This window comes from Eimeria necatrix, genomic scaffold (genome assembly GCF_000499385.1).
Source record: "Eimeria necatrix Houghton genomic scaffold, Enh_scaff176, whole genome shotgun sequence".
Lineage (NCBI taxonomy): Eukaryota > Apicomplexa > Conoidasida > Eucoccidiorida > Eimeriidae > Eimeria > Eimeria necatrix.
In genome coordinates, this window is record NW_013652429.1 from 33,660 (window position 1) to 58,416 (window position 24,757).

The following is a 24,757-nucleotide window of genomic DNA, read 5'->3' on the forward strand; positions in this document are numbered from 1 at the left end:
CCGTAGCTGCTACTCTTGCTGGCTGCAGTTATAGTTGACGCTTCTCTTGGCAGCCGTTGCTGCCGTTGGTGCTTTTAGCCGGCGGTGTTGTTAGCGTTGCTGCACAGATTTGTCGCTGCTTGTGCTGCGGCTGTTGCTGCAGCTGCTGCTGACTGCTGCTCCGGTTGCTGCTGCTCTACTGCTTCCTCACAACCAAGTCTACTTAGTGCGTCCCAATAATACTGAGTTTCATGGCACACTAAGGTGCTTGTACAGCGCAAAACCCTTACAAACGATGCAGGGAAGCTGACAGTTATGTATGGACGAAGCCCTACACTTGACGTGCTGGTCTCACTAGGGAAGGAAATCGTGAATGTGTTAGTGCGCAACTCTCGTTTGGTGTCTATATATCTGTTTAGCTGTAAATAGAGCAGGCATTTAAAGGGAAGCTTGAACTATGGCGGCTCAGTTCCTGTGCGATTTGAGCACCTTTGTCTTGGTTGCTCTAATGTCTGTTCCGCGAAGTGACCATTGCCTGCTCTGCTCTCTGCTGCGTCCACAGATAATTCGAATGGAAACCTGAAGCTTTAAACTGCAGAAAATTAGGGAGAAAAATATGAAGAGAGGGGCGGGTTGTCACAGCAGAGAGGCTGGCACAGTCATGCATATATTAACGACCCATGGAGAAGCGAGAGTGACGGGCTCGCGGGGAAAATGACACAAGAACTTCGTAGAAGACCAACACAGTGACATGAAAGACAAGATATATATTTTTAGACAGTTCTAAGGGGGATTTTATCAAGAAGAAAAGATCTTCTGGGGCTTTTCTTTGGTGGGTCATCAAGCGAACGGGGGCCCCCAACCTCTCAGGCTGAACGCAAAGGACCGTGTGTACACAGCATAATGAGTATCAGTAAGAACGAACGTGGGATTTGACGGTTAGTATTGTGTAACTAAAAGAATCTTGCACCAGTCTTGCGGCTTTCGAGTCATCAGAGCTCCTGCGGAGGCTAGTTTGCGGTTTCTTCCCGGCAGTGTCTCGCATGAAGCCGACGTATTTCAGTGTAGAACTGAGGTTCTTTTGCCTTTTAGAGAGGTAATAAGCTGGCGAGAGGCTCGCATTCCGCGGGTGCCTCCTATCTTCTTTGGAAGCAAAAAGGCTGCTTAGCGTTTAGCGCGCGCTGACTGATTGACCTTCGTTTACTTTCTCGCCTGACAAGAAGATCCGACGCGGCCAGCAATACGTCAAGTCCTTCGTATATCCCAATTTCCACGCACTGCCTGCAGCAAAGCTTCCCGAACAGCAGGGGGCCTCTGCAAACCGAAAGAGCAATGCAGCCTCATGACAGAGCCCACCCTTTCGACGCGCGCGGTTTCTCAGCCCTTCGCCCCGACGACGGGGGGCCCCCCGGCATTTCAGGGGCCCCCCGGGCTCCTGGGGCCCCTGGGGTCCCCGTGGCCCTGGGAGGCCGCCCCCCAGTGCCCGATGCGTTTTGCTGCGTCCACCCTCTCGCGCTCGAGCAGCCGCAGCAGCAGGGCAGCGGCGACTGGCGGCTGCGAGCCACCAGCAAAGCCATTCGTTCGGACTCCGACTTGCGCCGCTGGCTTTCCTCTTCGACGCATTCGCAGTTTCTGGCTTTCGTGGGGCGGCTGGCGAAGCACGCGGCGGGGAAGAAGTCGCTGCCCAGTTTGCTGCGCGCAGATGTGGCAAGTCGAAAGATAACAGAACCAGCAGTGGCTGCCTCAGGGGCTGCGTCTCAGGCGCAGGCTGCGGGGGCTTCAGCTGCTGCGCCTGCTGCCTCGGCCTGCGACGGCTTGGGGTCTCGAATTCGCACTTTTGTGCCCTTCGGAGAACTCCCGGCCAACAACGTCTGCTGGGCAATGCTGCGAGTGCTGCAGCAGCTGCTGCAGTGGGTGCAAGACATACCCCCCGTCGAACAGCCCACGCGTTTCGGCAATCAGGCTTTCAAAACTTGGTGCAGAAAGCTCGAGGAGGTGAGGCCAGGAAGCCTTACTGACTGCTGCAGAAAGCTTTTGTGGTCTTAGTTGAAAAGGGATTAAGTTTGGGGCTCGCGGCGCTGCGCACTCAATGAACTACAAACACACATAATGAAACGCAGCGCGGCCAGTTAGCCACGCCACTTCGGTAAACTGGCGGTCTTTAACAGATTCCCGCAGAAATTAAGGTTTAAATTCTCACAAAAGGTCTAATATGTGTATTTCCGTATTCAATTTCAAGGAAATAATTGCGCTGGAGCGGAAAACCGACTCTGCTGCATTCCACTTATATTGAAATCGGGATTCGCTCTCGAATGAAGTAACAGCGCTTGAAATGGGGGCGAGAGCTTCGACAGAATTGCGAACATAAACTGACTCTGCAATTCTAGAATGAATTAGGCATTTAAGTCACTGCTTTATGCAGAGTGAATCCGTGTTTCAGGAGGCTTTGGATTTGCTGGCGCCCGTGTGGACTTCGAGCGGAACTGAAATATCAGAAACTGCGAAAATGGAATTGACAGATATATTCTGCTCCTCTTTTGGAAATCCAGTTCGTCTGGACTTCGGGACTGGACACGAGTGCTCGTTTGCTATCTTTCTTTTTTGCCTATTTAAATTAAAGTTGCTCGAGGAAGATACCCACGACCCCTTCGCCGTCTTAGGCATATTCAAAGGGTTCGTTCTGGCCAGCTCTTTTTGCCGCTTTATGTACATTTTTCATTGCCTTTCTATGTTGACCACTCTCCATCTCTTTCTGAATCAGTTTTATGCATGCATTCCCTTGTCTTTCTATCTTTACTGACCACCCTCTGTCTCTGTCTGAATGCGCCATGTGTCTCATTTTCATTCTGTCCCGGCCGTGTTGGGCCTTCCTCGCATCAACTTACTTGCTTCCTTGCTGGACGTAGATGCCTGCTGCTTGTAGTTGGACCTAATTTCCTTTTTTTCTCTGTTTCGAAGTTGTGTTGCTGCGTTTTGTGGTACTCGCTTGCCGATTTTTCTTGACTGCAGGACTGCTGCTCTGCTCAATGCGTCTTTTGTGTTGTTGAAACAAACTCTTATTGCCTGCGCGCAGGTATGTAGAGGTGGCTCATGCCCTGCAGCAGCGCTACATGCTGGAGGCCGCTGGAAGCAGAGGCGTTTGGGGTTTGGATGATTTCCACTTCCTGACTTTTCTCTGGGGCGCCGGCCAGCTGTCTGAGCAGCAGATCATAGAGCCGGATCAGGTGAGAACCCTATTTATTGTCGATAAGACCTATAAATTGTAAATCACAGTGCCTGCTTTTACTCAGTTGCGCCATCACAAGGAGATTTGCATTGTTGTCTCTGCAGATAACTGAGCGAGACTTGGTCCAGCAACTCGCCCCGGATTTGTTGTATTTTGACTCCATACAATACGTGCTGCAGGTGAGAGGCAGCAGCAGGGGAGTAAAGGAAGTGAACAAAAGAATTCACTGCTGCGACACCCAAGCCGGTGCTTGGGTATTGCAGCAGTGAACCCTTTTGTGCCCGTAGGCAACTTTGCTGCATTTGGGAGTGCATGCACCCAATCTTAAGAATTATTCTTCATATCATTACTTTTATCATTTTGTCACTTTTGTTTTTTGTAGACAAAGAAGGGAGCTCCCTTTTTCGAGTGTTCGCCCATCCTGTACGACGTCAGCGGCATCAGCAGCTGGTGAGTGATGAGCCAAGACACCTCGATGAATGCACGGAAATCTGAAGTTTTTGTCCCTAACAAACATATTTTACTTTTGTTTTTATACTGTTATATGTTTATATTTAGGCCTCTGTACTCAAGTATATGTGTTTCACATGAATATTCTGAAGGTGTTGCAGCAACGCACTATATGAAGAAATGAACATAATTGCTATTTCCAGTGCAAATGCATACACGGGCACACACAATTGCCAAACCTTGATGCAGCAGGATAAGAAATAAACCGGTGTTGGCTCATTTCTAAATATAGTTTCAGGGCTTGCATTTGGTCCAGTTTTGTCTTCATGTACTGCTGCATCAGGCCTCAAAGATAAGGGTTTCTCAGTACCTTTCATATGCACATACATAGACCTGTTCGTTATTTGCATATATATTTCCATTTGCCTGTTTGTGAATAATTTTGTCTCAGGAAAAAGATCTGCGCGGGTTTAATCCGCATGTACGAGGGCGAGGTTTTATGTAAACTGCCCATCGTGCAGCACTTCCTTTTTGGCACCGTATTTCCACTGACTAAGTAAATCTGAATTAGACTCCAAAGTAAACAAAGGCTACCAGGCATGAATACATGCATGCAAATATGCACAAGTGGGGGACAAAAGCTTTCTGGTTCTCCTTATTCACCTCTTTTTTTATCGCCTTTTAATGGCTAGTCAGCCATCTAATAATGTTCGCATTGTTTGCGCTTGAACAAGACAACAAGAGGCAACAATGCAGTTATGCTGCGCAAAAGGCAAGCAGATTTTTCACTCTTTGAACACTTCGGTTCACAAACCTCAATTTCCTTTATATTTTCTTTCTTGGGTACAATTATTTGCTTGTGTGTGCCGCATTGTACACCTTTCCTCCTTCTCTCATATCTATCGCTTCTTTGTTTTTGCATTTCCTCTCTGTGTTTGCTTGCGTGTCCTGCTTTGTCCACTCCCATTAGCGGCTGCCGTTTACTCTGACCATCACTGCAGCACTGTGGGTTGGTGGCTTTGTATTGAGCTCTGATGGCTTTCCAAATGAGGGGAAAAGGATCGGTGAGACGGACTTTTAGTCTGTCAATACAGAAATCAAGTCAGTTTTGATGATGCTTATTGTCACAAAAAAGTATGAAAGCCGTTTCGGCAGCTGGCAAGGAGACGCGGGGCGGTGAGGAGACGCCCGCAAAACAGGACAAGTCCGAAAGATGCTTCGAAAAGCCATCTTATGTTTGTCATAGTGCTGGCAATGAAATATTAAAAAATGCATTTAAGGCCAGAGATTCGCTCGCCCAGAGCGTTGGAAGGCTGAGCAAGCCGCATGCGTCAGAGGCACCAGTGGAGTCTTGGGCGGCCGGCCTGCGCCACTTGCGGACGAGTTCACTGAAATATATGATTCTGGGGAACTTTATTGGAGGATTTTCGATTTTATAGAAGAGTAAATTAGAAGATCACTGTTGTTTTGTGGGCGTTTGCCGTTATTGATGAGCTCCGGCGATGCCAACGCAGTTGACACGTACAGCACAAAAGGCTGAAAAATATGTAGGGAAAATTTCAGAAACGCCGTAGCCACGAGAATGAATGTTTTGCGATATTTGAACTGCTTGTTTGTGTTGTAAAACTGAGTGTTTCGCTACCAGTTACCCTCGTGTGCGCCTCGAAGTGACCCTGTAGGGCATGCGGGTTGCGATCCTCTGTTTGGCAACTGAGAGTCCCCGTCCTTCTTTGACATTGTTAACAAGCTGGGCAAACTTTTTAACGAGTAGAACTGTCTAATGGGCCGCAGTTCTGGTGGAATTAAAAATGCGGAAAATGCAACACAGGGAAGCTCCGAGGCGTCCTACGAGCCCTGCCACCCCTCAGTCTGCGAGCCTTCCCTTAGCGGTTCCGAAGCCCCCGCTTCTTTACCACAAGAAGGAATACGAAAGGATGGGCCTATTGAAGTGTGGCCTTTCCCTTTGGTCTTCGAGGGCTGCCAGCCCGGGGAGTGGCTCCGCCGCCACGTGCGTTTGACAAACAGAAGCGACACAGAGGAAACGCTCTCTGTCACTGCATCCAATCCGTCACTGATATTTGTTCATAAGGAAAAGCTCAAACTGCCCCCTGGTGGCTCAGTGTTCATACCAGTGATCACTCGACTGCTGCCTGGGGGTAGCAGCGCGGGCGAAGCCTCACCTGCCGGCCCAGGATCAGCTCGCGTTTTGCAGGAAAGCATAGCTATAAGAGCCTTAAAGTGCAGTCTAAAGCTCCCAGTTATTATTTCTCATGAGTTACTACCGAAAGAACCAACAATCTCAGGCACAAGGCGGGCAGATGCCTCGACGTTTCCTGAACTCTCCAGCAGCCAGCAGCCAGCGACCTGGCCCGAAGCCGTGCCCCTAAGCAGCTGCCGCTTTCCTGCTGCTGTTCGCTCCGCCTCTTCAGGCGGCCGCTGCTGTGTTGGCCGTAGGCCTGCGTGTGCGAGGCGGGAAAGGAGCGACAGCGCCACACCATCTTGCTGCATGCCTTTGAAAGGGCCAGTTTCTTCAGTTTCTGCAGAAGGACAGCAGCACAGCTGGTCCTCTGCTGCTTCCTCTTGGGACCCTTCCCCTCTTTTCACTTCGTCTCACCAGACGCAACAGCCGCAGCAGCAAACACCAGTCAGCCCAGCACTGCGGGCCTGGCGGCTTCGCCTAGAAAGCCCCAGGCGCTCACGCGCGCTGCCTTCTCTTTCCGTTCCATCTTCACGTTCGAGGCAACACTCTCCAGATCGCTGCAGCAACGGCAACTGCAACAGCAGCAGCAGCAGCAGCAGTAGTAGTAGTAGCAGCAGCAGCAGCAGAAAAGCTCCTCCGCTGGAACTGCTAACCCTTGACACGCTCTCCTCCGCTGCTTCCTCTCTTGACCCACACAGCAGCAGGTTAGATGGGCCTGCAAAGGGCACTGCAAATGGTAAGGAAGCCACAGGGGTCAGAGACCACCAGGCCACTGGCGGAAATGCTGCAGCAAAAGGCGCAACGAGCCACAGCAAAATTCAAGAGCCCACAGAAAGGCTTTCAGAAGAGGGAAGCACCACTGCTGCTGCTGAAGGGTCCACAACAGGGTCGAGCGTGAGGCAGCCACCGCATGCACAGCAGCAGCAAGCACAAACCCCAGCAGCTACTGCTTCACCAACTGCAGCAGTTAGTGCCACATTGAATGCAAAAACAACGCAAACTGCTGCAGAAACAGAAGCAACAGCAGCCTCAGCAGCGGTGGCACGCCTTCAAGCGGAAAATTTGCTGCTGCAGGAGGCCCTGCAGCGCAGCAGAGAGGAAATTGAAGCCCTCGAGCTGCTTGGAGAGATGCAGCAAAATGCACGTCAGGCTCTGCAGCAGCAGCAGCAGCAACAACAGCAGCAAACACAGACTCAAATCCACGTCACTGCAGACTGGCAACGTCAGCAACGACTCCTAGCACAAGAAAGAGGATCTCAGGGTCTAGCTGAGCAGCAGCTGCTAAGTCAGCAGCAACACCAGCAGCAGCAGCCGCATTCAGAGCCCCAGCCACAGCCACACGCGCAGCAACAGCCACCGCAGCAGCCACAGCCTCAGCCACAGCAACAGCCACAACATCGGCCAGAGCAGTCACACATGCAGCGTGGGCCGCAGCAGCAGCAGCAGGAGCAGCAGCAGCAACAGCCTCAGCCACAGCTGCTGCATCAGCAGGAGCCCCCGCAGCAGCAAGAGCCGCAGCAGCTGCTTCGTGGAGAGTCGCTGCTGCCTACCGAACTGACAGCAGATGAAAAGCAGCTTTTTGTGAACAGCAGCGAAGATGACACATTAGAATCCTTTTTAGAGGAAATGTACCCTTTCAAGCAGCAGAAAGAAATTCTTAATAAGTTGCGCGTGGATCAGACAGATATTCAAGTGTGCAGCAGCAGCAACAGCAGGAGCATCAGCAGCTACGTCAAGAGCAGCAACAGCTGCTGCAAGTCGGTACAGACGGAGCAGAAAAGCTGCTTGGATGAGCTGCAGAAGCAACACGAAGCAGCAGAGAGGCAGCAAGAAGAATTACAGGCTCTTAAGATTGCGTTTGCTGCTGCACAAGTGCAGCACGAGCAGCAGCAGGAGTTGCTTCAGCGCAAAGCTGATGCAGCGGACGCAGCGGCAACAGCAGCAGCAGCCGAAGCAGCAGCAGCCCAAGAACGCGTGAAGCGACTACTTTTACGGCTAGAGGAGCAGCAGCAGCAATCTGCTGCTGCTGCTCGAGCTGCTGCTGCGCAGTGTGCTGACCTCTCCCGCCGCCTCGAGGCCGCGCAGCAGCGCGAGCAGCAGGTGAAGACTCAAGTTGTTTCAACTCAAAAGTGCCTCCGCTTCCTTTCTTCTTTGCAGCGAAGACATGCAGCATCAGCAGCAAAGATGCACCACGGCAGGCGCAACCGGGGCAGCGCGCGACAGCACACACACGCGCGCAGCAGCAGCAGCTGCAGCAGCTGCAGCAGCTGCAGCAGCTGCAGCAGCGAGGATGGCAGCAGCTCTCCGAAGTCCGCGTTTCCCAATGCAGCTGAGCAGCAGCAAACGCAGCGGCAAATTGCTCCTCGAGCTTTTTGCGCGCTGGAGGTCCCTGCTGAGATTCAGCAACTGATGGACTCTCTAGAGAGTCCAGCTGAAACAGCAGCAGCAGCAGCAGCAGCAGCAGAAGCTACGGCAGCAACAGCAGCGTACGATGTTGCTGCTGGAAAGGCCATGCCAGACAGGGACTGCCAACAGGCCCGGGACGGAGTGCGTTTGCCTAGTTCAGATTACTATTGCCTAACTACTCAGTCAGCACGTGACCAGCAGCAGCAACAGCAGCAGCAGCAGCAGCAGCAACAACAGTTCCGGACCATTGAGGAATCCCTTGCTCTTGTTCGCAAAAAAGACGGCTGCTGCTGCAGCAGCAGCCGCCGCAGCAAGTGCTGCTGCAGCTGCCGGTCCAGCTGCTGGGAGCTGCAGCGGAGATTAGGTGAAGCTACGGCTTCTCTCATAGTTAAGACGCAGCTTCTAGCAGCTAAGGAAGCTGCTTTGAAGGAGCTGCAGCAGCAGGCAGCCGAAAAAGCAGCAGCAGCAGCAGCAGCAGAAGCTGCAGCAGCAACCGCTGAGAAAAAGCTGCTTTGCTCTTTGTCACGAAATGTATCAATGCAGGTGCAGTTCAACGCTGCTACTGCAGCGCAGCGGGAGCAACGTGCAGCGGCAGCTGCAGCAGCAGCAGCAGCAGATGAGCTGCGGCAGTCCAACCAGCAGCTGCAGCTCTACGTAGAAGTAATCAGCAGCGAAAGAGACATTTGGAAGCAGCAGCTGCAGCAGCACATACAGCAGAAACACGAAAAGGTCAGGAAGATGCAACGGCAGCAAATGCAGATGCTTGAAGCACAAGAGCATTGCACAACTACCCAGCAGCAGCAGCAGCAGCAGCAGCAGCAGCAGGGCGATGAAAAGCAGCAAATTTGTCGCTGCAGAGCCAGCTACTCGGAGCTTCCAGATGCAGCAAGTAGCGTTGAAGCAACAGAAATAGCAGCAGCAACAGCAGCAACTGCAGCAACAACTGCCACAGCTGAAACTGACCCTTTAGTATGGGCTGTGCTGCAACTGGTGAGTGGCATTGAGTGCTTGAAACGAGAAATAATAATTGTGAAAGCAGATACAACGAAGGCGAACACAACAGACACGCGGAGCTCAGCAGATAACTCAAGCACAGCAGCAGTAGCAGCAGCAGCAGCCGCAGAAGCAAACACAACAGCAGCAGGAGATCCTCTGCAGCAGTTGGCAGCAGCACAACCTGCACCGGCGACTGTGTGGCGCTGGCCCACCGGTGAGCAGCAGCCACCACTGAGCAGCAGCAGCAGCAGCAGCAGCAGCAGCAGCAGCAGCAACAGCAGCGCAGAGCCGAGAGTGGGTGAATCTGCGGGCTTGCGGGACCTGGGCGAGCTGGTGCTGCAGCAGCTGTGCAATTCGCTGCTGTGCATTTGCCGCCGTTTGTCTTTGAGCCGCCAAAGAGAAGCAGCAAGCAGCAAAAAGAACAAAGAGTTAATTGAAAGAATGCAAAAAGAGATTTCCAAAAGAGTGGCGGCGCAAACAAAGGCAGCAAATCTCTCAGCTCAAGTCCACGCTCTGGAAAGAAAAGTCCGTCTTGTCTGTTATCTTTGCCACTCTGTTGCTTCTTTTGTTTTCTTTTTGTTTGTTTTATTTTCCCTTTTTTATAATTCCTCTTTTATTTCCCAATTCACTTTCTTCCTCAGCTTCCCCCCGCAGCCCCGCGCTATCTTTTGGCTCTTGTGTGCAGATTTGTGTTTTTGCTGCTCTTTTTAGCTCTTTTTGTTTCTTTTTGTTCCTTTCTTTTGTTGCTGCACTCTTGACCTTCGACCTTTTGCGAGTTCGTTTCGTTTTTGCTTTCTTGCCTCGTCTTTTGCTTCTCTCTGGTTGTTTGTTTTGTTATTAGTGGCCGCTTACCTCTTCATTCTTTCTACCCCCTTTTTTCGTTATCTCTGCTTGTTTGTTTCCTTGTGCTCTTCTTCCTTTTTCCTTTGTCTCTATTGTTCCTCTCTGCTTCCTCGTGCTGCAGTGTCTTTATCGCTTACAGAAAAGAAGCAGGTGTCTTCATGACTCAGGGACCTGCAGCTGCTGCAGCTGTTGCTGCGGTTGTCTTTGCTGCTGCTGCTGCAGTTCTCTGTGCTGGAGCGCTGCGCAGCGGCGGACGCTGCTCGAGCTGCAGCAGACCTTCAGAAACAGCAGAGTTTGCTGCAGCGTGAGCAGCAGCAGACTCTCTTGGCCCTGTACGCGAGAGAACAGCAGCAACAGCTGCTGCTGTCCCAGCACTATTCTCTGTCTCGTGAGGTTTCCCGGCTCCGAGGAGCCCTGCGCAAAGCCTTGGGAGGAGCCCGGCAAGAAGCAGCAGCAGCTGCTGCAGCAGCAGAGAACGCTGTCTTTCAGCAGCTGTCGCAGTGGCGAGAGTCCTTAGTCAAAACAACAGTTGAAGCAGCACAGAGCTGCTGCTCCTTCCCGTGCAGCAGCAGCAGCGGCACAACCGCCGCCACCTGCACTACAGCTTGCAGCAGCAGTGGCAGCAGCAGAAGCACAAGCAGCAGCACAAGCAGCAGCAGCAGCAGGGGCCGGAAATGCGTCTCAAAGCCCATAGGGGCTTCCCAGAGAGCAGCAAGGGCCCAAGAAGGCCTCGCCCGGCGGCTGGCAGCTTCCGAATTGGCTCTGCTGGAGCTAACGGAGGCACTCAGCCAAGCTGAGCTCCGGCTGGCCTTTGGGGGCCCCCTCGCCGGGAAGGGGGGCCCCCAAGAAGCAGCTGGGAGGGGGCCCCCCGAGGGGCCCCCTGGAGGGGAGGCGGGGGGGCCCAGTGAGGCGGCACAGCAAAGTTTCGGCGCGAACGCAGGACAGCTGCGGGGTGAGAAACAGTGAACGAAAAGTTCAGCAAAAGTGCCCCGCAAAGTGAACACAGATTAACGCATTTAACAAAGAAAAGATAACAGATTATATATAATATTTATCTATATGTAGACATATATATATATATATATATATATGTATATAGGGATATTATTCAAGAGTCAAAGCTCAGCAGCAGCAAAGTGAATGCGGGGTGAAACAGACAGATCTAATGGCTCTACAACAAATGAGGAGTCCGCCAGCTGTGAAGTCAATGGGCAGTTGATTCTGATTTGCTGCATTTAAAATACATTTAACAAACGAATCAAAGAGAAATGCAATTAAAAGAACAAAAAATGGCAAAGTTTCCACTTCTCCTGTTTGTCTTGGCTTCAAACTGCAGCCACTTCTGTCTTTTTCTCAATTTTGAATCCACTCAAGGACTTGCATCACTTTGTCTCAGCCTCAGCTTCCAGAGAATACAAGTGCAAAAAGATTCTCCTATTTTCGAAGAAACTGTTCTATTTGCAAAATATTATTCTGTTTTCATGAATATTAATAAAGATAATTAGCTTTCTGGCCCTCGAAACTGTATAGCCAAATCAACTGGCGGGCTGATGTGCTGCTGATCTGAACAGCAGTCATGTTTGCTAGTATTTCAGACCAGTGGCTGTTTGATGGCTTTAATTGTTCATTTGTTTTATGCATTATTTATTTGTCAATTTATTTTCCTGTTTGTCTGTTTGTTTTGTCCTTGTGGGCCATCAGCAGCGCCTCGAAGTTGCTTTCTTGCAGGGCAAACGGAGCCCTTAGAAATATACGCAGCGCCAAAGGCCAGCAGCGGCTGCAGCAGCTGCTGCAGCGATGCAGCAGCGCCTCAGCCCCAGCCTGGCCGCTGCAGCAGCACCTGCTGCTGGTGCTGCAGCGACTCCAGCAGCAGCAGCAGCAGCAGCAGGAGCTGCAGCTGCGGCTGCAACTGCTGTTACGGCCAAGATGGCAGTACGTCCGTGCAGCTGCTGCAACAGCAGCAGCAACAGCTGCTAGCTGCGTACGCAGCACAGAAACAACAGCTGCAGCAAGCGAGAGGGGCCCTGCAACGGTCAGAGGCAGAAGTGCAGCAGCTGAAAGACAATTTGCTGCTGCTGCAGCAATTCAAAGCTTGCAAAGATGAAACTGCGCTAAGGGCACAAACAGCAGAAGTAGAAGCAGACGCACTCAGCTACAAACTCACATACCTGCAGGTAACAGCAGCAGTATCAGTCTCAGCAGCAACAGCAGCAGCAACGGCAGCAGCAACGGCAGCAGCGGCAGTAGCCGGAACAGCAATAACAGCAGCAACGGCGGTAGCGGAAACGGCAATAACAGCAGCAGCAGCAGCAGCAGCAGGGGCCAGCTGGAAAAGTGCTGAGTTACAAGCACACCTAGTGAGAACAAAACAGCAGAGTCATGAATGCTGAGACAGCTTTTGCTGCTGCTGCTGCTGCTGCTGTTGGTGCTGCAGGAAGCAGTGGACAGGGAGCGGCAGCAGTGGGCCCAGGAGCTGCTGCTGCTGCAGCAGGCGCAGCATTCAGTTTTGCTGCAGCGCGTTGCTGCTGAGAAGAAGGGGCTGTCTGGGGCGCTAAGGGAGGCGGAGGCAGCAGCAGCAGCAGCGCAGCAGCAGCTGCAGCAGCAGCAGTCCGCAGCAAGCGCGCTGCAGCAACAGGTGCTGCTGCTGCAGCGAGATGCAGCAACACGCATGCACACTGCCGAACAGCTGCTTCGAATCTTCGCGCATGCAAAAGAAAATGAAACTGACAGCCTCAGCGCTTTGTTTTGCAAAGACAGTAAAGAGGTGACAGGCGCAAAAGTGAATGTGTTGGTTTCAGTCTTCGCGTTTGAATTTCTTTTCCTCTTTTGGGTTCCTCTTTTAATCAAGTTTTTCTTATTCATTTATTTTCTTTTATTTAAATTTATTTGTTTGCTTTTGCCTCAGTCTCGAATTGCCTGTGCGTTCTGTCTTTCCTCACTTCCTTTATCTTTACTCACTTGTTTATCCTTGCCTGTCTGTTCAATCTGTTCAGTTGTTCTTCCATTTATTTGTTTTTTGTTCTTTTTTTTTGTTTTTTTTCTCTATTGTTTCTTATTATTTATCTTTTCTTTATTTCTGTTTGTTTGTCTGCTTCTCATTCGCCCATTCGTCTTCTTATGCAGCTGTTTACAAGTATTTGGCTGGGCCGTTTTCTGGCTTGTGTTTATTTTGTTCTCCGAATTCCGTTTTTGGCTTTTTGCCACTAAGAGGTGCATGCTTGGCATTTACTGATGCTGAGCTGTCCCAGTTTGTTGCTGCTGCTGCTGCTGCTGCTGCTGCTGCTGCTGGTGCTGCTGCTGCTGGTGCTGCTGCTATGCGCCAACAGGTGACCGCAGCCTCCGCGCATGGCTTATTGCAGCTCTTTCTTTCTCTTATAATTGAAGTGAGGATGCCGCAGCTGTCGCTGCTGCTGCTGCTGCAGCTGCTGCATTCCTTGCAGTTACTTTATTATGAGTAGCTTATAAAACAAAGAAGAAGGGGCAGCTGCTGTCTGCTGCTTCTTTGTTTCTGTTTTTATTTGGATTTTTATTTCTTCTCTTTGCCTCATTTCAGCTCTTGTTGCCTCAGCCTCCTGCTGCTGCTTGGTGCACCTACTGTGCCCTTTGCTTCTCACATTTACTCTCAAGTTTTGAAATGCATTTTCATTTCTGCTGCTGTTTGCTGCACTAGATGGCTCTATTTCTGAATTTTATGGGTTTCGCTGCCTCAGCTTTGTCTTCGCCTTGCATTCCTCGAGAAGCAGCAGCAAGCGGCTCTTCAAACTCTGCCACGACTGCAGCAGCAGCAGGAAGAGCAGCAGCAGCAACAGCAGCAGCTCCTGCAGCGAAAGCAACAAAAATCTCAGCAACCGCAAGAGAGCCTCAGGAGTCGAGCCTTGATGAAGGACTCCCTCATAGCCTACAGGCTGCTTCTAGGGGCTTTCGTGCATCAACTGCTGCAGCAGCAACAGCAGCAGCAGCAGCAGCAGCAGCAGCAACGGCAACAACAGCAACAACAGGGACAGCAGCAGCAGCAGCAACAGCAGCAGCAAGAACAACAGCGAGAGCAACAGCAGGAAATTATCAAGTCTCTCTCTGACACCTTCGGGAAGGGCCGCACAGCAGCAAGAACAGCAGTGGCACTTGCTGCGCCTGCTGCTGCTTCCCCTGCAGCAGCAGAAGCAAGTTGTGCTGCTGCTGTTGCCACTCCTGCGGCTGCTGCAGCTGCTCAGCTGCTGGAAAGCGGGTTCCTCTCCCTTCAAGTAGCTGCTCCCCAGTGGCGCAACAGCTGCAGCAAATGCTTGGGCAACGGTTTGCTGTCTGCTGCTGCTGCTGCTGCTGCTGCTGCTGCTGCTGCATCGGCTGGCCCGCGGCGACAGCTGCGGCCTCGAGCAGCAGAGGAGAAAGCAATCCGTTTGCTGCAGCAAATCAAGTCTCTTGGAAGTCCTCTGTTCTTTATTGCAGCTGCGCAGCAGCGGCTTGCTGCGCTGCTGCAGCTAATGGGGACTTCACTTGGCCTTCGCGGGCCGCCCCCTACTGTTGCTGCTGCTGCAGCAAACCACGAATTCCCCAGCGAAGCAGTGGCAGCAGCAGATGCAGCAGCAGCAGCAGCAGCAGCAGCAGCAGCAGCATTGAACAAAGAGGATGCAGCTGAGTGTTGGCTGCTGCTGCGCGAACTGGAAAGCTCAGCAGCAGCAGCAGCAGCAACACTTGAGCATGCGCAGGCGCTGGCCCTTTCCCTTTCCGACTCTGTAGTATCTTTATTTGGGGCTTTACAGGAAGACACAGCAGCTGAGCTGCCGACTGCAGGAGCAGCAGCTGCAGCAGCAGCAGCAGCAGCAGCAGAAAGTGCAGAAGCGCCGCTTTACCTTGGAATGGTAGGAACGTCTAGAGCTCCAGCAGCAGCAGCAGCAGCAACAGCAGCGGCAGCGGCGCCAACAGCAGCAACAGCTGCTGCAGTTGATCCATCGTCGGTGGGAACAAGAACAGCGCCACCAGCAGCGGCAGCAACGGCGCCACCGTTCGCAGCAACAGCAGCAACAGCAGCAACAGCAGCAACAGCAGCAACAGCAGCAGCTGCTGCATCTCGGGGAGACGTCGGAAGCCATGCAAGGAAGCCCGTGGGTCCCAACGGACTCAGGCGTGGCTCCTGCAGAATCGCTGCAGCAGCCATGCGCAGCTGCTCTCAGGGTGCAGCAGGAGCAGCAGCTGCAGCAGCTGCAGCAGCTGCAGCAGCTGCAGCAGCTGCAGCAGCAGCTGCACCCACCCCTGCTGCTGCCTCAGCAGCAGCAGCAGCAGAAGCGGCAGCCCATGAGTCCGAAAGCCCTGCAACTAAGGGCCCCCAAGATGCACTTCAAAGTCCAAAGATGGCAGGGGGGCCCCCGGGGTTTGGGGGGCCCCCAGATCTCGAAGAGTTCCGCATTATAGAAGAAGAAGCAGCAAATGAAAAGAAAGAAAACAAAGAAATAAAATGCAAAAGTTCAAAAGCCAACAATGAGGCATCTTGCGTTCCAAGTGTACCGACAGCAGCAAACAGGAGCCACGGGCCACAGCAGCAAACAGTGCAGCAGACGCCCCATTTGCTGCTGCAAAGAAAACAGCAAACGCAAAGGCAGCAGCAGCAGCAGCAGCAGCAGCAGCAGCAGCGGCAGCCGTACATGCAGCGGCAGCATATGCAACAGCAACGCGTGCAACTGAAGCAACAGCTACTGCACCAGCAGTCCTGTCAGCAGTTGCTGCAGCAGCAGCAGCAGCAGCTGCTGCACCAAAAGAGGCTGCAGCAGCAACTGCAGCAGCAACTTCGCCCTTACAGAAACCAGCAGCAGCAGCAGCAGCGCCAAATTCAACAACAAGTGCAGCAGCAGACACAGCCGCTACAGGCGCAGCAGCAACAGCAGCTCCACCACTGCCGGCAGCAGCAGCAGGAACACCAACGGTCAGGGGCCATTCGCAGCAAATCAAGTGCAAACGCAGCAGCCACAGCAGCAGCAGGTAATGCAGCAGCAGCACAAGCAGCAGCAGCAGCAGCAGCAGCAGCAGCAGTTCAAGGACCCCCCTATTCACATTTTGTCTGCCCTCAAGAGTTTGATGCTGTGAGAAGAGATTTATGCCACACAACAATGGAGTTTAGAAAAGCATCCGCTGCTGCTACTGCTGGAGAGCAGCAGCAACAGCAGCAACAGCAGCATCAACAGCAGCAAATGTTTCAGCAGCAGCAGCAGCTGCAGCTGCAGCAGCAGCAGCTTCGTGAAGCAGCTGCTGTCACGCAGCAGCAGCAGCAGCTGCGGAATAGCTGCATCTTTTCTCAGCAGCAGAAACCGCAGCAACTGCAGCAGCGGCAGCTGCTGCAGCAGCAGCTACAGAAGCAGGTGCCAGGGCGACCTCATTATCGCCCCCAGCAAACCTATTCCCAGGCCCAAACTCATCACCAGCAGCAGCAGCAACAGCAGCAGCAGCAGCAACAGCAGCAGCAGCAGCAGCAGCAGCAGCAGCAGCCCACTACTCTTAACTGCAGCATCACGCAGGCAAACACAATTGCTTCGATGAAACCAAGGCAAGGAGCTCTCTGCAGAATTTACTTCACACAAAACAACGCAACAACGGGGGCATCTGCTGCAGCAGGTGCGCCTGCTGCAGCTTTCCCGGCAGCAGCAGCAGCAGCTGCTGCTGCTGCAGGCACTCTTGCTGATACTCCTGCATTTGCTGCTGCTGCAGCTTCTCCTGTCTTTGTGGCGCCGCAGCAGCCAGAGGCTGGCAGAGGCCGGGCTGCTGCTGCGCTGCTGCGGGCTTACAGTGCCCCCCGCGTACAGGCACTGCAGCAGCAGCAGCTGCAGCAGCAGCAGCAGCAGCTGCTGCTTGGCTTAGGAGGCCACGCCATTAGCAGCAGCAAACTAAATCACGGAGAAGTGAACAATTTCCAGGCACAAAATGCAGCCTGTGCTGCAGTTGGTGGGGTGTACGTACACCGGAGAGCCACCAGCTGCTCTGCTGCTGCTGCTGCTGCTGCTGCTGCTGGTGCTGCTCCCGCCTCTGCCTCCCCCCCTGCCTTATTCAAATGTTCAGAGGGGCCTTTGCGCTTGACTTTTGAGGACTCGTTTTGACTTGCAAAAGGAGACAGTTCTGCTGCTGTTGCTGCTGCTGCTGCTGCAGCAGCAGCTGAGTGTTCAGTTACGAGACAAGTGCATCAGCTGCATGTGTATAGGCACTTGTTTGCACTGCAGCAGCAGCAGCAGCTGCTGCTGCTACTGGATCAGTCACTGAAGAAGCACTAAGAGTATGAAGAACTGCAAATATAAACAAAGTAATTTATTTATATAAATTGCGCTGTCAGTTCATTTTTATTTATTTTGAATTCTCTATTCCGCAGGCTGCGCTCCGCTGCAGTCTGCATGCACTCTGCTCTTTGCTGCGCCTCTCCTTCTCTGCCTCACTTGTGCATTTCTTTGCATTTACTGAAATATATAAATTAAAAAGAAATGCAGAATTATTTGCATGCATGCAGAGGACTTCAACGCGCATGCACTGCATGCGCGGAGAGTGCACATTCACATTTTATGAATGCACACACAAGCACTTGTGCAGACTTTTATCATTTAAACCTTCAACTCCAACACAAAAAAGCCAAATTATTAAATTAATAAAAGATTCTCCAGCTCACTTCTACTGAGGACTCCATTTGTGGTTCCTCTGAGCTGCTTTCTTTCATGTGTCAGTGTGCACATTTGCAGCCTCAGCTTCTAGCAGCTTCTTTGTCAGAAATGAATGCGATTTGCAGTATTTATGAATCAAAACGATTTAATATTTTAATATAAAATAAAATAAAAGATTTAGATGAAAGAAAGGCCTCTTAACTCTTTTATTTCCCGCGTTTTTGCCCCCATCTGCATGCTCGAGTTGCACTTCATGAAACATTTTGTTGCCAAACACTTTCCATTTCAAGTTTACGAAAGAACTGAACCCTTTTTGGGTTTTCTGAACTTTTTTGAGTTGAGTTTGTTTTATTTGTTTTATTTAATTCACTTGGACTTCCTCCAACTGAGTTCATGCACAGTGGAAACTCCTTGCAAAGTGCAGCGGCCTTTCTGGATCTTTGCCGTTTATTTGAAATATTAAAGTATATTTTCTGCTTATTATTCTGCATATAAATATTAAAATATATTTTCTGCATATTATTCTGCACATTATAAGTTCAAGTTTCTTCTGAGTTGGCCAGTTGGAGTTTGAGTGGAAAAAGAAAGCTTTCGAGCTGCTGGCGGCGAAACCCAGAAGATGAATTCAAATACTTGACTGAGCCCTCGAGTGCATTAAAAGGGTCTTCAAATATATTTATTTGGAGCTAATTTGAAGGACATTCAACTAAACTTCTGAAAGGCTCTTTTGGCCTCATTTAATTTCTACTTTTACTTCACAAATTCCTTCGGAGTCGGCCTAAGACTTCGGGCCGCCTCGAGCCACCGTGGTGGTCCACGGAGCCAATCAACAGGTATCGAAGTTGAATATCTGTCGAATCTGCGTCGAAATAAATAAAAAGATCGGCGCAAATGAATTTAGGATTAAATTAATTGATTGGATTTGCATTCTGGGTTTCGTTTTGGTTCTGCGGACTCGCGGGCAGCAGCTCGCCGCTGGGTTTCCGGACTTTTAAGTGGAGGCGGCTGGCGCGTCGGCTGCGGGACTTCTGCAGTTTTTTCTTTTCCCAAATGTTCGAAAGCGAATAAAAAGACGAATAAAGTTTGTTTTTGTCGTTTGGGAGTGGGAGGCAGCGGCGAGAGGCAGCTGCAGCAGCAGCAGCAGCAGCAGCGGCTCTCTGTCTGTGTGGCTTGCTGGTGGCCTGCGGTCGGCGGCGCGGCTGGCTGCGGCGAGTCGGCGGCGCCGCACTTGAAATAAGTGAAAGATCATTTTAATTTTTGCAAAAGTAAAAAGTTTTGCTTTTTGGAATTCGTTAAGGCGTTGAGTTCGCCGTTGCAGAGGCTGCGGAGTCGCGCTGGCTCGCCAGACACCTGAAGATGAGTTCTCAGAAGCCGGCGGTGGCGGAGTTCGCGGGCTGTTTGGCGCTGCTGCTGATCTCGGGCTTGCTGCCGCTTTTAAAGCTGCAGTATTTGGATTTTCCAGCATCTTTGGCGCTGACTTACGGGCTGTTGCTGCTGGGAATGCGCGGGCTGGAGGCGCGGACGCTGAACCCCGCGCTGGCGCTCGCGGACATCTTCCAGGGTCACCTCGAGCCCACCGCCGGCCTCCTGCTGATCCTGGCCCAGTTTGCTGGCGCTGCAGCCGGAGCTTTTGTGCTTTCCGGGCTTTGTGGGTCTTCAGAGGCCTTTCCGGGGGCCGCAGGCGCGGCGCCGGCGGGCCAGCTGCTGGCCGTGCAGCTGGTCTGCGGCGCCGCGCTGGCCTTCGCCCACCTCCGGGGGGCCCCCAGCAGCAGCAAGTGGGGGGGCCCCTGGCTGGGGGCCCTCCTGTACGGGAGTTTCGCGTTGGGGGGCCCCTCGGCGGCCTTTCTGAACCCCGCAGTGGCCCTGGGGGTGAACGTGGCCCGCGGGGTCTCGGGGGCCCCCACGGACGAGGCCCTGCTGGCCGCGCTGGTCTTGGGGCCCCTCCTGGCTGCGGGCCTTTCTTGTTTGCTGCTGCGGGCCTCGGAGGGGAGTCTGGAGGTCTCGGAGTTGGTGGGCACTTTCTTCCTCAGCTGCGGGCTGCTTGCTGCAGCAGCAAAGGGGGGGCCCGCTGCTGCAGCAGGCCTCGCCTGCTTTGCTGCTGCTGTTGTCCGCATGCTGGCCCCCCTCTCTGGGGGCTCTCTCAACCCCGCAGTCTCTGCGGGGGCCCTTCTGAGTGAGGGCCGCAGCATAACTCGAGAAGTAGCTGCTGTGTGGCTGTTCCAGGCCTGCGGGGCGCTTGCTGCTGCGCTGCTGCTGCAGCTCGCGGGCAGCAGCAGCAGCAGCAGCGGCGCTGCAGCGCTCGCTGCGGGCGACTGGAAGGCCCTCGCCTGCTGCGCGGCTCTCAGTGCTCTTCTTATGATCTCTTATTGCACAAACTGGGGAGAGTTCTTCGGATCGCCGGCCGCAGCAGCAGTGGGCGGGGTGTACGGACTCTCGGTGGCTGCGGCCGGATCTGCACTCCCAGTCAACCCCGCCACTTCTTTCGGCGCTGCTTTCGCCGCTTTTTGCAAAACGGGAACTTTTCCGAACTTTCTGGAGACTTTTGCTGCAGTTTTCGTGCCAGTTTGCGGCTGCGCGGCCGGCGCGGTGCTGCTGCGCGCGCTGCCTTCGGAGTACCGCAGGCGGCTCTAGATCTGCAGCTTTCCGCGCAAAAACTCCGCCAAAAACTCTTCTTTATCCATTAAATGCCAATTGCGGCACTTTTGCTGCTTCCTGGCCTTCCCAGAGAGCCCAGGGGCCCGCGCTGCCGCTCGCTGCTGCTGCTGCTGCTGCGCGTTCAAGTTGCTGCAGCAGCGGCTTGCTGCTGCTGCGCGTTCAAGTTGCTGCAGCAGCGGCTTGCTGCTGCTGCGCGCTCTTCAGTTTGAAATTTTTTGCTGCTTTTATTTCCATTTAATTCTCTTATTTAATCGAAGACAACTTCGCCTCGCCCGGACTCCCAGCGAGTCCGCGGAAAGCAGCGGCGCTGCGGTTTTAGTTCAACTTTTTCACCTTTTTATTTTTCTTTTTTCGCAAAGTTGATCTCGTTTGTTCATTGCTTTTTAAACTTCATAATTTAGACAAACAATTCAGAAAAAGTGGCAGAAATAGAAACCGCAGTTCCTGAACTGTTCGAACGCATGCAGATCAGAGCACTGCTGCACAGACCCGCACCAAGTACGGCCACGCCAACAGCGCTGCTGCTGCTGCTGCTGCAGCAGCTGCTGCTGCTGCTGCTGCAGCTGCCGCTGCTGCTGCTGCAGCAGCTGCTGCAGCAGCAGCTGCTGCTGCTGCCTGTCAGCTCAAAGTGTAGCTAATTAGTTCAATTGCACCACACAGCAACGCCACAAGAACTGAAGCGCCGCCAGAACAGCAGCAGCAGCAGCAGCAGCAGCAGCAGCAGCAGGTTTGTTGCAACTCCAGTGAGATGGAAAGGGAATAAAGATGAAAGCTAATCAAAGATATAAACCTTCCGGAATATCTCCCTTTTTTCTGTAGAGGGCCTTTTCCTTTGCCTGTCTCAAATCGTCTTGAGTTATTTTCATTCTTCTTTCCCGCAGAGCCAACATGCCCGCCTCTGTGCAGATTGCCTGCGGACGCCGCAGCAGCAAACTCAAAATATAAACAAATAAATGCAAATTGAAAATAAAAACAAAACTGAAAATAAAACAAAATTGAAAATAAAACAAAATTGAAAATAAAAACAAAATTGAAAATAAAAACAAACACATTTAGTGGCAGCTTTCTTGCGCAGCAGCCTGAATTCGTTCATTTGCAAATCGCCAACAGCGTGCAAGTTTGCAAATTCGAAGCTATAAAGGCATTTTGGCAGAATATTCTGCAAATATTAAAATAAAATAATAAAATAACATTAATTTAACATTAATTTAACATTAATTTAGCATTAATTTGACATTAATTGCGCAGATTCACTTTAATGTCCGCCCCCGAGAGCTCGTCCTTGGCCATGACGAACTCCTCGAGGTCCACATCGTCTGCCATCGTCATTCGCGAAGTGTGGATCTGCCGAACGAACCAACAATAAAGAAATAAAAATTTAAATTTAAAAATAAAAATAAATTAAAAATAAAAATAAATTAAAAAACAAAAATAAATGCATGCAGTCACTGATTCAAGTCTGGAACGCAAGAAGGAAGCGCGCATGCAGAACCCTTGAATCTGAGTGAAACTTGGAGTATTTGCGTCGAAAAAGCGCGAAAAAAAGCGGAATTAATTAAATAAATCGAATAAAATAGAAATAAAAGAATAAAAAAGAGTAAAAGTGAAGAAAGCGGAGAAGAAAGCGCGGACTTGGAAGATTTTGCGTTTGGTTTTGGTGTCGGGATTGGGAAGTTGAATCTTGCGGTCGATCCGCCCCGGCCTTATCAACGCCGGGTCCAAACTTTCGATTCTGTTGGTCGCCAAAATCACTTTTACGTCTCCGCGCGCTTCAAAGCCGTCGAGCTGATTCAACAACTCCAACATCGTCCGCTGAATTTCCTTCTCGCCCCCGCTCGTCGCGTCGTACCTGCAATAATGCATGCATGCATGCATGCATGCATGCACTTGCATGCATGCACTTGCATGCATGCACTTGCATGCATGCAGTTGCATGCATGCAGTTGCATGCAGTTGCAGGCATGCAGTTGCATGCAGTTGCAGGCATGCAGTTGCATGCATGCAAGTGCATGCAAGTGTGCATGCATGCATGCATGCAGTTGCATGTAAGTGTGCATGCATGGAAGTGTGCATGCATGGGAGTGCATGCATGCAAATGCATCTATTTATTTATTTATTTATTTATTTATTTATTTATTTATTTATTTATTTATTTATTTATTTATTTGTTGTTTGTTTGCACCTCTTGGTGCCCACGGCGTCGATCTCGTCTATGAAGACAATGGAAGGGGCGTTTTCTTTGGCGAGTTTGAACATCTCGCGAACCAGTTTGGGCCCATCTCCCAAATACTTTTGAATTAATTCACTTCCAACAACTCTCAAGAAAGTCGCGCTGGTTTCGTTCGCCACGGCCTTCGCCAGCAGAGTTTTCCCTGAAAGTCGCAGCAAAACGCAGCTCCACACGAGCCCTCCTGCTGCTGCTGCTGCTGCTGCTGCTGCTGCTGCTGCTGCTGCTGCTGCTGGGGCGCGCGGGAAGCCCGCAGCAGCGGCACAGAACGAGAACGCGCCGGGATGGCAGCAAGAAGTGCAGCAGCGGAAGCAGCAGCAGCAGCAGCAAGGCAGCAGCAGCAGCAGCAGGAATGGCAGCAGCCACAAACGGCGCAGAAGCAAAAGAAACCACTAAATCCAAAGCCAAAAATAATTAAATGCTGCAAAATAAAAACAGAAGAAAAGAAAGAAAGTTGAGGCAGCAAATAGTGCAGCAGCTGCTGCAGCAGCAAACCAGCTGCGCAAGGCCACCAGCGAAGCTCCCCCGTTTTGCCCAACTGTTTGGCAGCAAAGGGATCCACAGGCAGCCAAAAAGCTCACAAAAAAGAAAAGAAGTTTGCGAAATATTTAATTAATTAATTTATTTGATTTATTTCATCTAAACTGCTCACCTGTGCCTGGCGGCCCGTACAGAATGACGCCTTTGGGCGGCGCTATGCCGATGTCTTCGAAGAATTCCGGGTGAGTCAGCGGGAATTCAACAGCTTCTTTGACTTCCTGGAGGAATTCAAACACTCCCAAATGTGAAAAAGTCCTCATAAATTCAATATTCAAAAGAAATGGCATTCATAAATGTGAAATAGTCCTCATAATTCCAAAGTTCAAATTCATTTAGGTGTGCGTACACCGCAACTCACACCCCAGCATGCGCATCCCACGAAAGCTCTCGGCTGCTGCTGCTGCTTCTCAGATTTAAAAAGTGAAATATGATTTAAAACAAATAAAATTAAATAAAATAAATGAAATAAATAAAAGAAAATAATAAAACAAACAAAAGGAGAACAAAAAACACGAAAAAATGGCGAACTTTCGCCGCTGCCGGTTTGCTTCTTTGCTGCTTCCGCTTGCGACTTTTCGGCTTTTCGCCGCGAAAAAAGAGGCCCCAGCATTAAATTGAAGGCTTTTTAAATTTAAAGTGAAAATAAAGGAAATAAATGCAAAAAAAAAGCAAAAAGTGCCGCAAATTGCAAACATTTCGACAACTTCTGCACCTGGATTTGCTTCTCCAGCCCGCCGATATCCCCGTAGGTTTCCAGCGGCGCCTTCTCCACTTTCATCACCGAAATCAGCGGGTCCACTTCGTCGCTCAAAATGCCCACAATGCTGCTCGTCTGAACAAAAAAAGTGCATTTAAAAAGAACAAAAGTGCAAAAAAAGAAACAAAAAAGCGAACAATTGAAGAAAATGCAAACAAATAAACAAAAACGCGCAAAAAATAAACAAAAATGAGCAAAAAATAAACAAAAATAAACAAAAAATAAACAAAAATAAACAAAAAATAAACAAAAATAAACAAAAATAAAAACAAAAATGCAAAACACTCATATGCAGCCTTGCCGGCCCCTTCACTCTGCTGGAACAGCCGCAGCAAATAAACAGCGGCCAGCCACCCTCCCCACAAGGCGGCAGCAGCAGCAGCAGCAGCAGCAGCAGCAATATCCAGCAGCAGCAGCAGCAGCAGTATCCAGCAGCAGCAGCAGCAGTATCCAGCAGCAGCATCACCATCCAGCACCAGCAGCACCAGCCCAACAGCAGCAGCAGCAGCAGCAGCACAGCAGCAGCACAACACCCGCAGCAGCAGCAGCACAGCAGCAGCAGCAGCAGCAGCAGCAGCAGCAGCAGCACCTTGTTGTGGAGAAGGACGGAGCAGCCGGGTTCGAGGAGGTCTTTGTCGACAAAAGACAAAATGTTGACATAATATTCTGGACCGATGGAAGAACTGACAATGGCGTGTTGGTCGTCTATGAGTTCTTCGAGTGTACCGACACTCAACGGAGAGCCCCGCAGCTCGTCCACACGCGACACTTCCTCCTGAGACGCAGGGTTTAGGGTTTAGGGTTTAGGGTTTAGGGTTTGGGGTTTGCGGTTTGGGGTTTGGGGGGGGTG

The 24,757-nt window shown here is 51.4% G+C and overlaps 5 protein-coding genes across 5 annotated transcripts; 4 read left to right on the plus strand and 1 right to left on the minus strand.

Annotated features, from left to right (window-relative positions):
- Nucleotides 1-1,311: 1,311 nt before the first annotated feature.
- On the plus strand, nt 1,312-4,215 carry ENH_00022020 (phosphotyrosyl phosphatase activator, putative; the record flags this gene model as incomplete). The annotated part of the gene is made up of 6 exons (XM_013579556.1): nt 1,312-1,974; nt 2,420-2,652; nt 3,053-3,203; nt 3,310-3,384; nt 3,588-3,655; nt 4,107-4,215. 6 exons carry the CDS (start codon nt 1,312-1,314, stop codon nt 4,213-4,215), a joined length of 1,299 nt encoding a protein of 432 aa, XP_013435010.1.
- A 1,220-nt stretch (nt 4,216-5,435) lies between these two features.
- On the plus strand, nt 5,436-17,179 carry ENH_00022030 (hypothetical protein, conserved; the record flags this gene model as incomplete). Its single annotated transcript, XM_013579557.1, has 6 exons — nt 5,436-9,782; nt 10,323-11,052; nt 11,829-12,274; nt 12,535-12,885; nt 13,427-13,483; nt 13,811-17,179. 6 exons carry the CDS (start codon nt 5,436-5,438, stop codon nt 17,177-17,179), a joined length of 9,300 nt encoding a protein of 3,099 aa, XP_013435011.1.
- Nucleotides 17,180-19,084: 1,905 nt separating this feature from the next.
- On the plus strand, nt 19,085-20,359 carry ENH_00022040 (aquaporin, putative; the record flags this gene model as incomplete). The annotated part of the gene is made up of 1 exon (XM_013579558.1): nt 19,085-20,359. The coding sequence occupies one exon, from the start codon at nt 19,085-19,087 to the stop codon at nt 20,357-20,359; it is 1,275 nt and encodes a 424-aa protein (XP_013435012.1).
- Nucleotides 20,360-21,159: 800 nt separating this feature from the next.
- Nucleotides 21,160-23,928, minus strand: ENH_00022050 (26S proteasome subunit 4, putative; the record flags this gene model as incomplete). Its single annotated transcript, XM_013579559.1, has 6 exons — nt 21,160-21,294; nt 21,638-21,727; nt 22,016-22,232; nt 22,566-22,755; nt 23,263-23,368; nt 23,863-23,928. The coding sequence occupies 6 exons, from the start codon at nt 23,926-23,928 to the stop codon at nt 21,160-21,162; spliced, it is 804 nt and encodes a 267-aa protein (XP_013435013.1).
- Nucleotides 23,929-24,196: 268 nt separating this feature from the next.
- Nucleotides 24,197-24,700, plus strand: ENH_00022060 (hypothetical protein; the record flags this gene model as incomplete). Its single annotated transcript, XM_013579560.1, has 1 exon — nt 24,197-24,700. The coding sequence occupies one exon, from the start codon at nt 24,197-24,199 to the stop codon at nt 24,698-24,700; it is 504 nt and encodes a 167-aa protein (XP_013435014.1).
- Between the last annotated feature and the right edge of the window lie 57 nt (nt 24,701-24,757).